At 43.9% G+C, this 16,926-nt stretch overlaps 1 protein-coding gene across 6 annotated transcripts in view; it reads right to left on the bottom strand.

Moving 5' to 3' along the window:
- The window catches only part of Takl2 (Tak1-like 2), a 387,007-nt gene that overhangs the window by 266,365 nt on the left and 103,716 nt on the right, over window positions 1-16,926 (bottom strand). For all 6 annotated transcript variants that reach the window (XR_012895575.1, XM_075896427.1, XM_075896428.1 and 3 more), the window contains exon 4: window positions 8,000-8,045. Coding sequence is in view for 5 of the 6 variants with exons in the window: in XM_075896427.1 (XP_075752542.1) it covers window positions 8,000-8,045 (46 nt within the window). In the remaining variant the exon portion in view is untranslated. The remainder of the gene's footprint in view (window positions 1-7,999; window positions 8,046-16,926) is intronic.

The following is a 16,926-nucleotide window of genomic DNA, read 5'->3' as shown; positions in this document are numbered from 1 at the left end:
ACTATGGAAAACATGTGCCATCAACATCGGTCCTACACGCATCGGGAGAATTGAAGCAAGTACACCACGAATGCTTCTTTTCCAAGTCTGCAGACACAAAAGTGAGGTATGCAGCGCTACTTTGACCATACTTGAAAAAAGAGAACCTTCTGGCTGAATTCATGCAGCACTATTGATGTAATAAGAAGGGCCACCGCACGAAAAAGTGCCGGCGGAGGTTAGTGTGTGCAACATGCAAAGGCAGGCATACTTCAATGATGTGCGACCCAGATTATTGCGCAAAAAGAGGTGACAAGTCACCCAACGTTGTTTCTTATGACCCCAAGTCACAGGAAGCAGATAGTCTAAAGATGACTGCAGTAACAAGTTGTCAATTGGACGAAGCCGTCAGTTTACAGACATTCTGCTCTTAGATTGACAGTTTCAACAAGACTTCTTACATCAGACGCATCATCGACAGAGGCATTCAATGCACGTTTATTAAAAAAAGACCTGGTGATACACTTGGGACTGAAAATAATTAGATGTGCCTATCAGTGAACACGTACCGTATTTACTCAATTCTACCGCGCCCTCGATTGTAACGCGCACTCGGTTTTCACGACGAAAAAAAAAAAGACATCGATTGCAACGTGCACCAATTTTTCTCGTTGGCCCTGACGATCACACTACTCGGGAAAACGACTCCTTTCTGGAGTGTCTTCCGTTTAAGAAAGAGGTACGGGGGAAGCTTGTGCCTATCTGACGTGCAACGGAGCATTGCCGTCACTCTTGTTTTACCGTGGCCTGATGTCAGCATAGGAACTTGCCTCCCCCCCTTCTTCTTAACGGTTGTGGTGTTAGGCATGTCGAAGTAAAGAGGCGTCTGATCGGCATTCCCGATTTTCCCAAGCAGGTAGTCGTTGTTGTGCCGCAAGTTTAGGACAAACCTCTGAAAACTGTGAAGCTCTTCTTCATACTCCTCCGGCAAGTTTTGCCGCATGCCCGTTCGCTTTCGGAGGGAAAAGCCTTTCCTCTTCATAAAGTTAGTTAGCCAGCACCTGCTCATTTTGGACTGGCTCTGCATTCGCCCTTTTTCTAAAGCTAACTGCATCGCCCGCACTTAGAGCAGTTCTGTCGTCACGGGCCCCTGTGCCACTCGCTGCTCAAGCACATGCTCGGCGAGCAGCTCTTCAATTTGCGAAAACCGACCCTGCTGTGGTCCACTGAAGCCTTTGCGTGAACCTTTGACAATCTTCTGCTTTTGTTTCTGCCAGTCCCACACGCACATTTCGGGAACTCCGAACGACCGCGATGCGGCCCGATTTCCGTCTGTTTCGGTACATGCGATGACTTTTCTTTTAAAAGCGGCATCGTGGTGCACTTGTCGAGTTTCTGGAGTCGGCACTTCCATGCCGTCGATGCTAATGAACTACAAGATGACGAACTCCTCGGCACACGTACGAAGTGCCGCACATGGGGAACACATAGGCAGAAATGGCCGACGCGCCATGCCGAAGCACGTAGGGGGCGGCCATTTTAGAAATGCCGATGGCAATAGAATGACCGTATTCATTTTTTTTTTTCACACTCGATTTTTACGCGCATGCGATTTATGAACTCGCTTAACCGGAAAAAAGGTGCGCGTTAGATTCTAGTAATTACGGTATACGTCAGATGCCCCTTCTTGAGTGAGAACATGCAATGTCGACAAGGTTCACCTGCAGAACCAAGGTGACAACACCAAGAACGCCATTAAAGACATAGCCATGTCTGTAATTTGCCATGACAAATCAGCCACGGCTGTGGATTGCTCTTTTGCAGCCAAATCATGTGAGCAAAATTAACTGCTGGCCGACAAGCAAACTCTGCCTCGACAGTGCGGCAAGAAAGGCATTAGCCTGCTTATTGAATCTGACCAACTGAAGAAGCCAGTGAGCCGTGACATGCAGTGACATGCAGCTTGGAAGTGCGAGGATTGGTCACAGTCAGGACCACTCTTAATTAGATGCTTCAAGGTCCTGTCACAAGAATGAACCTTATAAACGGAACCTCTGAAGTGTTAATCTGCATCCTTCGAGTGCAAGCTGAAGCTGAAGGATTGGCGCAAGACATACGGCGGTCATTTGGGACATTAGAGAGAATAGCACTAAAGAAAAGAACTCACGGACCCGCACACACCTTGCCTGTTTTCCAGAGTAGGAATAAAAATATTGGGAAACGATCTCAAGTATCCGTGCCATGTAAGGACGACACCGAGCTGCTTCAAAACAATAGTAGCCTAGCAGTTACTGACCCACAAGATTTGTTTAAATGGACATTGAAGCTCAAAGAAGCGACCGAAACATGTGATACAGCGTTTCATCAGTACATGGTTTCCAGCCATGCTGAAGCTGTGCTTGAAAAGGCGGGGCTCATCACTACGAGCCACAGGGAAGTTATGCGAAAGGACTTGCTTACTACCAAGCTACATGTGCTCTTTGATGCATCCTCTCACGAAGAAAATTATCAGAACAGTTCCTTCTAAACTTCACCTATCACAGCATGGGTGCCACGTTTAGTCTCCGACGTCTATTTGAAGATTAAAAAAGATGAATCATCCCTGCTGACGAAGTATTGACAATGAACAGATCCGAGAAGTTCAACCTGAATTATTTTCCGATGAGAGAAGCAGCCTACTACAACAACAAGAAGATAAACGTTAATGAGGCCATGATTGTGGACATTACAAACATGTCCGAGTTAATCAGGCCACTACTCTATGTTCAAGAGGTGTACCTAGCAAACAACCAAGTTGTTCGTGCCTGTTTCAGCTGATTACAGCGTGGCAGCCTTCAAAAGGCCAGTGCAAAAGCCAAACTATCTGAAACTAGATCTGAGCGTACTTGACACCCTGGATGATGTCGGAGATCAGCAGACGATGATGAAGAAGAAGTGATTGTGGGCTGCTGTCCCCCCAGTGAGTGCCAACAAGTGCGTGTGGCCCTATCATCATCATTGTCAGTTCAGTGTTTAATTGTTGCTATTAAACGCATTACAGTCGAGCGCACTTATAACGAACCTGAGCGTGACGCGGCATCCGTTCGCTGTATCCCGAAGTTTCTAGTAAATGAAACACAGTTTTTAAAAAAAGTTGCGAGTGAAAACAAACTTTTTATACACCAAAAAGTCCGTGATGCACGTGTTTCGAATAGCAGAAGCGATAAGGATAGTCTCAAGTTCATTTAAAATGGCAGGGTACATTTTGTTGAGCGGCAGGAAAAAAAAAGGCATGCTAGTCCTTTCGTCGGCCATCATGACCCCACATGCACACCAAGAGCGAGCAAGACGCGCACACGCAACACACATGCCAGAACGCGTGGAACAGCTCTAGGCCCGTTTCCAGCCAGAAAACGAAACTAATTCGAGCCAGCGTGGCGGGCGTCGCGGAGCAGTGGAGACGGGCGAAGGGGTTGTGATTGAGAGAGGAAAGCAGACTTACGAGAAAAGGGCAAGTAGTTGCGATAAAGGGAGGGGAGGATGCGGCGGGAGAGCGACCTTGAAACCGAAACACACGGAAAGTAGGCAGGTTGGGTAGCTTGCTTGAAAGGTCCACGAAACTCGCACGTAGAAAAACTTGGAAAGAGTGCATGGCCGCCTGGATTGGTGCGCGCGGCGGTGTTCGAAGAATCGGCGGCCAGGGTAAAAAAATCGTTTTGTTGCGCCGGTGGGTTTGCGTGGCCTCACGAACTTCGATATTTCCGGATTTGTTCCGCGCAAATTAACAGCCGTTCTCGCGCTTTTGCACGCGTGCAGAGGGCATGCTGAGCCGAGTGCGAAGTGAGCAAGAACAAGTCCTAAACACGAAACGAATCGCAGATTATCAGAGTTGGTGAGGTAGCATATGCGCGTGCACTAGACGCAGACGATCGGATGCAGTCGGTGGCCGACAATGCTGGCAAATGGTCTGGTCACTTTAGGCCGGCAACGTCAACGACAGTACCAGGAATCAAAAACGGGGTAGATGGCCGACCGGTCTTCGAAAGATCGGTGGAAGTGTGAAAACACGGGCCTCGTCTGGCGATGCGGAATGCTCAGAGTAGCGGGGGGGACAAAGGACGGAGGGGTGCGTAACAAAAGCGATCAGGGAGAGTGGCAACTAGAGGGGTCGCGGAGGCAGGGTCGGCGTTTAACAATAAGAACGTGTGGGCACTTTGCCGATGCCTGATCGGTGGTCGAATATGGTTTCTTGGGAAGTCGGCTGACCGCTGACTTCGTTTGCTGTAACCGATCAGCGGCGCTGGGAGACTTTCGTTGTAAGAACGATTTTGTGCCATTGAACCACAATGTATATCTCCACAGTCACGCGGATATTGTTCGTTTTAGGCGAAAGTTCATTTTAAGTGGGGCCGTTATATGTGAGCTCAACTGTATGTTGTTAGTCTCGCGGTTTCATCTTTCTGGCGGTGCTTCACCTATAGAAGGCTGGCGTTCCTTGACAAACACATGAGCTGTTAGATGCCTAGAGTTGAAATATCCACAGATTAAGTCAGTTTAGAGATAAGATGTACAATTCACTGCTGATTTGTTTGCAGTTCATACCCCTGGTATATTCATTTGTTTAATAAGTGCTAAGCACTTGTTTCACAAATAAATTGTGCTATGCCACAAGTCTTTTGGTCCATCGACTTAAACCACCCAAAGCTATGACATAAGTGCTGTACGCTTTGAACTGGTGCAGCTAGAGTCCAGCAGGAGTCTATCCTATGGGAGAGCAGCACTGCATAGGTGGCACGCCGAGAAAGGGCTCCTTACGGTGAATCGTGCCACAACTCAGCCGCTCGCGCTCAGATGATCGGCCGCAGTGTACCGCATTGAAAGCATGTGCGTGCACTGTTCCTGTGCTTTATTTCAGTCTGAACAGTTCGAGCAGCCATTGCACCAGTAATTCTGCACTAAGGTTTATAAAAAAAAAAAAAACTTTGTCAGAAGGTTGTTACTTTCACATGAAATCACTGCAATATGGAGAGAAGCTCTGCAAGGTCGACTATGCCTATATGTGTTTATGGCGTCGAAAAGCCGTGATGACGATTCCCTTGTCAAGACTTTCTGAATGTTTGCTGGTATTTGTGTCAAGCAACAGCAGGCTGACGGGCTTCCATTGACAGGTACGTGCTTCGTTGATACCACACTTCCCACTTGCGCAGTAAAAAAGATAGAGGCAAGAGGTAGCTGCGTCGATTCTTTTTCTGCCATGGTATGTATTCCCAATGCACAGTATGGTTACATGTGGACGTTGATACATTGATAAAGCGAACCACCGAGGTAGCATAGCACGTCTGGTGTCGTTCTGTTACGCGAGAGGGCTGCTGGATAGACTCCAAGCCATGAAGGCCGCACTTCGATGTGGGGCCAATTACAAAAATCACTCGTGTACTTAGATTAATGTGAACATTGTAGAACCCTAAGTGGAGAAATTAATCTTGGTACCCGCACGATTGCATACCTCATGAACATACCTTGTTTGGCATGCAAAAGCCTAGCAATTATTGATATTTTGGGCATTTAGTATACGCATCCTCTTCACCGGTACATTATCATCATTATCATGTGTGGCTCATGCATCCTCATAGTTGTCACGTAGCATCATCATCTTGGCTCATTCATCGCACCTGTCGGCTGCCGGTTCCTTGGGCCTAATAAAAGGTAATCCAAACCAAGACTTGATAATATTGCCATACATGTGATTTTTATAAGCTCCGTTTTGGTTTATAGCAACAAAAACTGAGCAATACTCGACGCATATCCAACTCAGTATCTGAGAAGCTTCATGTTTGTCGTAGATCATTTAGTGGAGAATGTGCACAGGATGCGAACAATGAAGATTATTCCAGAGCTTACATGATCACTAGTGATAAGGATAGAAAGTTCGACGCGTGATGTATAAAAGACAGCATGCTCTAATGATGGTCAGTTGACTGACGGGCGATGCTTTTTTCGCCACTATAATTGTACAGTATGTATTGCTGTAGCCCAACTTTAATTTTCATGGCTATAAATTTGCCCCAATACCGAGGAGGAGGAAGGATTGAAAGAGGAAGGACAGGGAGGTTAGCCAGCCCCAATACAGGGTTTAGCTTGGACACACCATTCGCTGCTTTGCTTCACATCTCGACCACGTAACAATATTGATTAAACACCTTCATTCTAAGGAGACACAAGCAAGTGAAAAACTAGAACAGTACTTTAGGCAAATTCGACGACGTGTGGATTTCCAAGACATTTGACACTTCACTAGCTGGGCATGAATAGCAATGTCACTTCACCACAGTTGCCATCACGATGCCACAAGCTGAATAACATGCTGGTTTCATTTCTAATAAACTGGTTAATTGGTCCTGGTTGCCCCTGATGGCTGTAGTGGCTATCAAACAAATCTAGTATACACATGAAATTTGGTTTGGAAACCATCCTGACGTCACTAGAGAGAAGAGCAAAAGCAGAACATGCTCTGCTCACCCAACCACCTGGATGCAACACCGGCTCCGATCTTATTCTATATATAATTTAGAAAGAAAAACCTAGACACATGCATCCACCCTCATTTCAACATATTGTGGCACTTATATAGACAGCAGCACTGCCAGTGCCTTTTGGTTTTGTTTTGGCAATGCGCACCTGCACTGCCCCTACCAGTAGCTGCTTTCGTCTGCGGGAGCGGCTAAGAAGTGAGCGCTTTTATTTATTTATGCATTTACTTATTTATTTTTACACATACTGCTGTCTCATCTCGAAACATTGCAGGCGTGGGTACAGAAGTTGCTTGTAAATCATGCATTACATGAAACAAATCAGCATAAAGTTCAACACAAAGCTGTGTGATTTAACATGCACATTGAAAAAAAGCAAGTTATAAATGTGCCTATAAAAATTAATATTATATCGAAAAACACATGTTCTATAGTAGAAAAGACATAAATATACAAAAAACATATAGTACATTTAAAGCTCATGAGGCACATGTCGATGAATTTCGTCTCCCAGTTGTGCAGAAGCTAACAAGCAAAGTGCGCACCAAGATCATTCCCGAGTTCCACACAACTGTTCACGGAAAAAAATGAGTACAGTAAACTCTCAGTAAACAGAACTTGAAGGGACCGGGAAGATATGTTAATTTTAACAGGAGTTCCATTTACTGAGAAGTAGATATGGGTGCAGAATACAAGCCCGAAGCCAAGCATTACAGAAGCAATAGTTGAACAGATTTCCATTTACTGAGGCTCTACTGTATTTAAAACTGTTTAAACATGGGTGGAAAGAGACAAGATTAAGAGGGTGATAGCTTCGAGCAGCAAGAATAAGATGCTTCACAAATAAAACTGGTGCCGCAATTACCGATGATTTAAGTACAATCTTATGTAGGGTGACAAGGCATTCATGCGTGCATCTATCAGCTAGTTATCAAGCAATAAGCTATGTGCGTGCGGCGAGGATGAAAAGTCGCAATCGTATGTGCTATATGTAAGCCTTGTGGCTTTTTTTTGCAATGATTCCAACTTAGCAACGTCACGAGAGAAGTAGGGGGATTACACAATGAGCCCGTACTTTAAGACTGACCTGATTAGAGTTTTATGTGCAGCTAGTTTGCAGTCATTGGTCAGATACTTCATGTATGGTTTATGTAAAATAGTTTGACCACCAGAGCGGCACTTTGAGCACCATCAAACTTCCAGAGCTGGTTCCTTATTGCCGCTGTGTCCTAGGTGAGTGCAACATATGATTGGGGGTTGAGGACACCAGATTCTCTACATGCACACCTGAAGAGTATGACTTGAATGACTATGCAGCGTGGATTGCTTCGATCTCAAAAGGTATTAAATTTTACTCATTTCTTTCAAACCACAGATGAAATTGCAAAACAGACATGCTACTGAGATAATCAGGGGTAGGGGTAATTTCCCTGATATTCTACTATTGTGAAAACGTTATTCACTGCTAGACGTATAGAAAGCTTCCCTCCAGAATCGAATGCAGTACTCACCATTGTAGAGCGATCCCCCTTCTGCATACTCCATCACCAGGCAAACCTGCAATGAAAGGCATGTGTGCATGTGAGCTTCCAGAAATATTACCCGATCAGAATGAAAGTGAGCACTTTTCATTTAATGTTCTTGAAGAACAAACTTCCCAGTGGTTCCCTTGCAATGCCCAGCGAACAAGGTGTTTGCACCAACATAAAAGGAATGGTTCCCGCGCTTTGCCCTCTAACTGATTGAGTGACAGCACGAGCCAACACAGTCAAATCTCGTTACAGCGAACCTTAGATTAAATATATTTTTCGGATTAAAGACTTTTTCGAAAATTCCCTTCCAAATGTCCATTCATTTAATGTCAAAATATTCTGCAAGTACAAATTTTAGAATTATGTATAAAATTTTATCCCCCTTTTATTTCCTAACACTTCAAAATGATGAACAGCAATTTAAAAATGTTACTCGCAGCTGTGATAAGAATGCCCAGCTCTGTAGCTGCCACTACAGTTTACTCTTATTACAACAGGCCATAATGATCCAGCAAAATGAGTCTGTCTTACCCGAAGTCCATAATGTCCAAATTTCGTGGGGTGGGGGAGGGATCACATTGTTGTGTGACAATCGTTCAGATTTCGCTCAGCAGTAGGGGCAGGCAAGTTCTCCTGGTGAACACTGAGTGGCAGCATGTTTACAAAAGACTTAATCACTAGTAGCGGTTATTAATAAAATTGCAGAGCAGTGCGGCAACAGTAGATGCAGGGATGCCATGTGGCTTCAGCACAGCAACAAAGCTTAGCTCGATAATAAAACATTTTTAGAAGGCTTTTTCATATGCTCCTGTTGATCCTTCATCTGAGAGTTCTTAACTGAGCAGCACCAAGGCACCTTTTGCACTAACATTCTAATTTGACAGCAGAACTCACCTGCTCGGAGCACCGGAATGTCTTGCTTTTAAAACACAGGTCGTGATGCCTAACAACGTTACTGCAATGAGTGACCAACATCTAATGCAAACATTTATTTACAGTTACTTTGAAAAGAAACTAGTGATCAGCAATTGGTGAGCACCTTTGAGCGATGCTGTTAGTGTCACTTTGTGCCACATTTCACTCAGCTGCAAACTTCGACACTGTAATCGATTGGGCAGGATTAGGCATTGCGGCACCGCAGTGATCATGTCGAAAAACCCTTTCGTCTTTCTAATACAGGCGCTCAGCTTTATGCTTTCTTGCAACCACTTCACGGATGCCACCTGGACACCCAAAAGCACCGTATCGACACTGATTGTTCCGTCATCTGCCAAGTGCTCCGAAGCAACAATCGAGGAGCTGGGATGCGGCGCATTTCTTGGGCAGTTGGACGATCTGGGCAACGCCCCCATCGGAGGCAAATCAGCCGGACCAACGCTATCGACATTGGGCATGGTGGCCCTGCAGCGATCATGTCGAGTAACCCTTTCGTCTTTCTGATCCAGGTGAGAAAACATTTGGTAAATGTTACAAAAGTAGTAAAGTCTGTCTTTTGGTGCTGCCATGCCCAAGCTAAGTGTATGCAACTGTGTTCAATTGTATAGTGTCATTGAAGTACTTATTGATGCTTGCTGGGGACGTAGAAAGTGACCCCAGACCTATCAATCAGGAAGTCTTGACCGAAATCCTCAAGTTGACAGCTGATATGATAACAAAACCATGAATGAATCTCTGGAAGCTATCCATGGAAAATTAGATACTTTGGCAAACTTTGAGGGTAGAATCACTGGTGTTGAGGATAAGATTGCATCATTTGAAAATACTATCGCTAGTCTTAAACTTATGGTTGACGACCTTGAAAATAGAAGCAGAAGATCAAACTTAATTATTTATGGCATTCCTGAAGACAAAAACGAAAAAGTAAATGATCTGGACATAAAAATCTCTGAAGAATTCATCAAAAATTCCCTCGGAGTAACAATCGCAGGAGTAGGCAGAATGCACCATCTTGGTACTAAAACAGGAAGCAAAAGTCGGCCTGTTATTCTGAAATCGCAGTGTTTCGAGGACACGGCAAAAATAATGAAGAATTGCTATCGGCTAAAAAATTCCAGAGTGTCTGCGGGCGAGGATTTTTCACTCCATGTACGTAATATTTGGAATAAACTTTGGGACAGCAGTAAGAACAACCGAAATAAGGGGAAGAAAGCTACACTTGTGTTCGAAAAGATTAAAATCAATGGCCAAGTCTACATCCGGGATGAGCATAAAAAAGCTAGAGCAGTCATGGGAAAGGAAACTGGCGTCTGCAAGAAAAAAACTGAGTGAAAATGAAACGCCCTTCAGCTTCGTGATTGTGAACATAAACGCCAAAAGTGTTGTGAACAAAACCACAGAGCTTAAAGCATTCATTCTCGAGCATCATCCTGATATTCTAACAATAGCCAATACATGGCTTTCACCTGATATTTCAAGTAGTGATATATTCTCACTGGGTTATACTGTGATGCGTAAAGATAGATGCTCTCCTAGTGCTGGAGTAGCAATTTTGATAAAAAGAAAAACCTTATGTTACTTCCATGCCGGAAGTTAACGGTGCTGAAATACTTTGGCATAAAATTGCGACAGGTAAATTTTACCCTTTTATAGGTATCATGTACTGCCCCCGTAACGCTTGCAATGATATCTTCCATGTGTTAAGAAATTATATGAAAGATCACTTCACATAGAGGGCAAAGATAATCCATACGGGAGATTTCAACTTCCCTGGTACAGCATGGGACTCCCGCGATAATATTGCCGTTTCCAGTCATGAAGATGGTCTGCATGATCTTCGTTTGAACTTAAGCCTCATACGGGAGCCAATACGTGTTACAACAAAAAGCAGCGATGCACTCGATCCGACCTTTGTGAGTGATAGTATATCAAAAGATAGTGTTTTATGGGAAGTCATTGAAGGCATATCGGACCACAGAGCGACTAAATGTTCTCTCTTCCTAGACATGCTTCCGCCTACCCAAAGAGGGAGTGTAAACAATCTTGACTGGACCATTGCCGATGGGGTCAGCCTTCTTGACTATTTAGATCACTCCGATTCCACCTTTACCTCATTTTCAAAAGATGACACAAGTTCAGTCGACAGATTTGGATAGTGTTTGAAAAAATCATTTAGTACTGCTTGTCAAACTATGTTCCTACAAAGATCAAAAGAATACATAAGACAAACCCTTGAATAACAAGAAAAAAAATGCAGCTACAGCGAAAGCTTGCCAGATTATGGGAAATGTGAAATAGGCTATCAATACCAAGCTACAGTTCTCAAATAAGCAAACAGTCTCGTACATAAAAGTAAGCTGTAAAGAAGGCAAAATATGAATATATTAACATCCATCTAATTATATTTATAAAAGAATCCCTTTCTAAGTTCTGGAGATATCTCAACTGAAAGCCTTGTCAAACCAGTAATCCATCACCAACTGAAGCTATTGCAAAGGCCACAGAGTTCAATGATTACTTTGTTTCCGTATTTACACGCGACAACGGTAATAAACCTGACCCGAGTTCTCTTCCGAGTAACGCAGAAAAACTACACGATCTAATCATAACCGAATCAGGCAGTTTTTGCCTGTTACTTAAAATCGACGCTAAAAAATCCTGTGGCTTCGACAACATACCAAATGTATTTCTGAAATGCTACGCAGAATGTATGGCAAAATTCTTATTAATTAGTTATGTAAAATCAATGAAAACAGACGAAACTCCATAGAAATGAAAAATAGTCGAGGTTATTTTTATACATCAATCCAGTGACCTTACCAGTGTGTCATAAATCGTCCAATATCGCTTACTTGTACCGCCTGCAAAATTCTTGAACATATAATCCTGAAACACATTGTATCATTTGTAGAAAACAACAACTTAATTGTGCCTTATCAGCATGGCTTTCAGAAGGGACTGTCTACGACTAATCAGCAGATTGAGACAATCCATGACTTGGAAGTTAGCCCATACAATAGGCAAATGTGGCCAAACCAATATAATACTTTCAGATCTATCCAAGGTATTCGATCGAGTTTCCCATACAAAGTTACTTCAGAAACTTGCCCATTACCTCGGCGATAACAATATCACCAAATGGATGGAAAGCTATCTTGCAGAACCGCGCCAGTATGTCTACTACAGAGGCCACTCCTCGGATTACGGTGAAGTGCTGTCTGGCGTCCCACAAGACGTCGTTCTAGCTCCTATACTTTTAATTCTTTTTATAAATGATCTGTCAATTAAACGCAATGTAACAGTAAGAATATTCGCAGATAACTGCATCATCTATAAGGAAACAACCTGCTGCGAAGACTAGATCATCATGAACAGAGCCCTTGAACCTGGAACACAATGGTGCCATACATGGCAGATGGTGACTAACGCAAATAAAATGGTTTCTATGACAGCGATGAATAGAAAAACACCCAACTTCACATATTGTTTACAAGGAAAGATATTGAAGATTGTCGAGGAGTATAATATTCAGGAATGAAAATTTCATCTGACCTCAGATGGGACGAAAAGGTAATATATGTGGTTAACAAAGCACTGGCAACATTGCACTCGTTAAAACACTCGCTTAGATGCGCGTCTGGAGTGTCTAAATGCCTAGCGCACATGTCACTCGTTTACCCAACATTGCAGTATGGAATAGTATGTTGGTTTCCTTTCCAAGAACAGTACATCGCAAAACTAGAGAATGTACAAAGAAAAACACTTAGATTTTTCTTCAATGAGTATCGCCGTCATGACTCTCCGACAGAACTATTAGAACAAAGTAAACTCCCCATTATAGAAAATCGAGCCAGGTTACTTTGTCTTAAGTTTCTCTTTCTTCTTCTTGATGGCAGCATGAAGATTCACGTGAGTAATACCGATGTCACAAAGGCATTTTTAATCGTGATCAGTGCCAATCCGAATTAACCACGATCAGGATTAGGTGCTGCTACACAGTCACTCTTATTCGTGATCAGGGCCAATCGGGATCAAAACTATCGCTATTCACGCATCACAATCTGGCTGAGAGATCATGATTTCATGTTGTCTGCACTCCCTGGCCAAGCTTGTTGAAAGCAAAAAAACAAGAAAATCAAGCATAGATCTGTAAAAACACGTTTAAAAAGCTAGATATTTATTCGTAAAAGAAATTTTAAACTGTTTCAACTGGAAAAATATGGCACATTTTAAGATTCGTATTGAGCGCATGTAGTCATGCGAGAAGCAGACGACAAGTTCAACTCTCGATCCGTTAGAGCAGTTGGATCGAGCATCACAAAGCAAATTGGTTATGTGTGTCACCAGGTTTTCGACTACCTCGAAGCATACATGCACTTCGTGGTCAAATGAAGAGACTTTACCGCTGGTAGGAGCAACTGGGAGACTTGAGGCGCCAGAAGTGAAACTCTGGCGTGTACAACGAGATTGCCGTTTCACTGCGACTGGACTGCTACGAGCAGGTGCCATCAGAAATGAAAGTGAAGATTAGGATTCTCGTACAGCAATACAGGCAAGCGCAAATTAAAGTGTACTGAATGATGGATTTATGAAATTAATTTTGTAGAGTCACGCAAAGTTTTTGACGTTGAGTGGTTCTTGCACGAATAACACATTGCTGATAAAAGGCTCTATTGAAATATCGTAAGCTGAGTTTTGTCAATGACATGTTTTGCGGCATGCAAGTGCTACCTGGTGCATTTCATCTGACCCAAGCTCGAACTGGATTAGCTTGGGCTGTGTAACAGTGACTTTAAAGTTAATAGCGATAAAGAAAAGCGATCTAGGTCACTGTGATCATGATTAAAGCACCCATGTGACACAGGTATCACTATTTACTGCACTCAGACACATCCAGTTCACAAACTAAACACATGAAGCACCTAGTTGAATACAGATTTCATAACGACATTTTTAGATGATCCTTCTTTCCGCAAGCAATTCGAGACTAAAATCGTTTGCCCAACGATGCCATCACGTGCACTTTACTGGACGCTTTTATCACCCGGATATCAAACTATGCTTTGTAGTCATCCGCATGCGGGCAATATGTTTGATTCTCTGCATCTTGAATATCGTACCTTGTCATTCTTGCTTTGATTTTTTACGCTGTTGATAAGGGTTTTCGATGACTGCGTTTTAATGTTTTGATGATATGGGTTTTAGATGATGATGAAAGCCTCTATTTTTTGTTTATTATGTTTGTCTCTCTTGAAACGATTGCACAGTTTCTGCTATTGCTTTTCTTTCAGCATTACATTTTCTAACATGCTGTTTATTACTGCTTTTACCATTCCTACTAGCATTTGTACAGTCTACTGTGGATAGTGCTTGTTATGTTTTGGTGAACTCCAATTGTGTATGTGCCTTATGGAACTGTTTTCTTTTGAATATGTGTATTTTTCCTTTTTCAAATGTGAGGCTAGCAGTACGCTTCAAATAAATAAGTAAATAAAATAGTCATCCTCCTGCAGCTGCAAGTATTCCTTCAATTCATCAATGCAGTGAATCACCGGCTACAAAGTCAGCCTGACTGCAGGGAAGTCGTCTTTGTGCTTGCTATCGTCGTCTAATGACAGCTCTTAAAACGGCCTTTGATCATAGCTCTCACCTTCTCGTCAGTCAGCTCCTCATTATCGATGACGTCGTTGTCAAATGTGAATAAGTCGGAGAAGCTGTCTGCACCGAAAGTCTCCCCGACTTGACGCGAACATCCCAGATGTCGAAACACAAGATTGTCCCTCATGACGTTTGAAAACGCAGTCATCTGCACCACTCTCTGGCACAAGGCTGCGCTTGCTAGTCCCTTTATGTGAGGTGCGAAGGGGAGAAGGTCACGTCTCGCCAACTAGCGCATCGCTGAGTGCAGCAGCTGGATCAAGACCCTGTGCTACTTTTGAAAGATATTTGAACTTTAGCATCAGCAACTGGGCCACTTTTGCAGTGGCCAAAACACTGGCTGCCAAAATGAAGATTACCTGGGTTAGTCCACAAGGTTCCCTGCACTGATTACCATGTCACTTAACACCGACGAGACAAATAACTACCAAAAAGAATACAGCAACACCGCACCAATGAAGGTAGCCCAACTGATGAAGTGAAGTGCTCTCAAAACACAGCGAAAAGATAACCAATCGCATCAACTTCGACGACACCCAGGTCATCAGAACAAAAGGTAGCCGCACTTAATGTTCTGGCATATACAAACAACACCTGGAAATATTAGCCCTTCAACTGGGAAAAGTGTATATGTACAGTCTTCGGAACCCACGGTGAAAACAATGCAGTAACATGAACAGCGGGAACAATGGCAGTCTCTAGAAGAACGGCAGTTTCTAGCTGGACAGTCACCCCCTCAAAAAGAGACCGAATGGGCCGGGAAACACAAGGTCAGTGTTGAATTTTAATACTGCCACGAACGTAATCACAGACAGCGACGAAACGACGTCTTGCTTGCTCTCAGACCAGGACGCAAAAGCCCTCTTCTTTCTTCACTTCTAAAGGATTCCACCTACCATTGATGGCTCATACCCATTACCTGTGACATTACTCCCTCCCCTTGAAAAGCATCGGCTTGATGCTGGTAATGAACGTTGAGAAAAAAAATTAGAAAGAAAAGGTGCTACCATGGAACCCAACAACTTCATCGTAAGGGGGAAAAAAATGGGCTGGCGTCATAGAAGTACTCAAAAAAGAAAGGAGTAAGTACACAAGACAATAAAAAAAACCAAAGTGACAAAAAAATAGTCATTGCATGGTAAGTTAGTCCACGTTCGATGTATGACGCGAGAAATATGGCTTGAGTCTTGACACGTGCACCACATCACTTTGTGGAAACCGACGGGAACGTCTTGAGGCGCCCTCAGGGAGAACTTCGTACGTAACGTCACTGAGTGGGCGCAGAACTTTGTAAGGGCCGAAGTAGCGCCGAAGCAACTTCTCAGAGTGACCACGCTGTCGGATGGGAGTCCACACCCAAACTTCATCGCCTGGTTTGAAGGTAACCTCTTGGTGTGTAAGGTTGTAGCGGTGTGCGTCGGCAGTTTGGTGAGCCTGAATACGGCATCGGGCGAGTTGACGGGCCTCCTCGGCGCGTTGAGCGAACAATGCAGCATCCGTGTTGAACATGCTCAAGTTGTTGGGAAGGAGCATTGCGTCGAGCATTGTAGTGACCTCACGACCATGAACTAAGCAAAATGGGGTGAAACCTGTACTCTCTTGGACTGCTGTATTGTAAGCAAAAGTTACGTAAGGGAGTATATCATCCCAGTTCTTGTGATCAACGGCCACATACATAGCATATCTGCAATGGTCTTGTTCAACCGTTCAGTGAGTCCATTTGTTTGGGGGTGATAACCCGTGGTTTTCCAATGTTCTGTACCACTTAGTCTCAGCACTTCTTGAAGCATCTCTGCGGTGAAAGCTGTACCACGATCAGTAATTATTACAGCTGGCGCTCCGTGACGAAGTACAATGCTGGCGACAAAAAACTGTGCGATTTCGGCTGCGGTAGCTTTGGGCAGGGCCTTTGTTTCACTGTAACGCGTTAAATAATCGGTGGCAATCACAATCCACCGGTTTCCAGACGAAGAGGTGGGAAATGAGCCGAGCAAGTCAATGCCAATTTGATAAAATGGTGTCTTCAGCGTGGCGATAGGCTGTAGTAGTCCTGCCGGTCGAACAGGTGGCGTCTTACGGCGTTGACAGTCACGGCATGTGCGGACGTACTGCTTGACTGTCTTCGCGAGGCGAGTCCAGTAGTATGAGCGGCGAATTCTTTCCAATGTGCGCGTGTAGCCAAGGTGTCCGGATGATGGTTCGTCGTGACAAGCATGTAAAATATCGTCCCGAAGCGAGGTCGGCGCAACCAGTAGGTAAGTAGCCTGAGTATGGTCGAAATTTTTCTTATAGAGGACTCCATCTCTGATGCA

The sequence above is a fragment of the Rhipicephalus microplus genome, chromosome 5 (assembly GCF_043290135.1).
Source record: "Rhipicephalus microplus isolate Deutch F79 chromosome 5, USDA_Rmic, whole genome shotgun sequence".
Taxonomy (NCBI): Eukaryota; Metazoa; Arthropoda; class Arachnida; order Ixodida; family Ixodidae; genus Rhipicephalus; species Rhipicephalus microplus.
The sequence above is the reverse complement of the archived record's forward strand: the minus strand, read 5'-3'. Positions and strand labels throughout refer to the sequence as shown.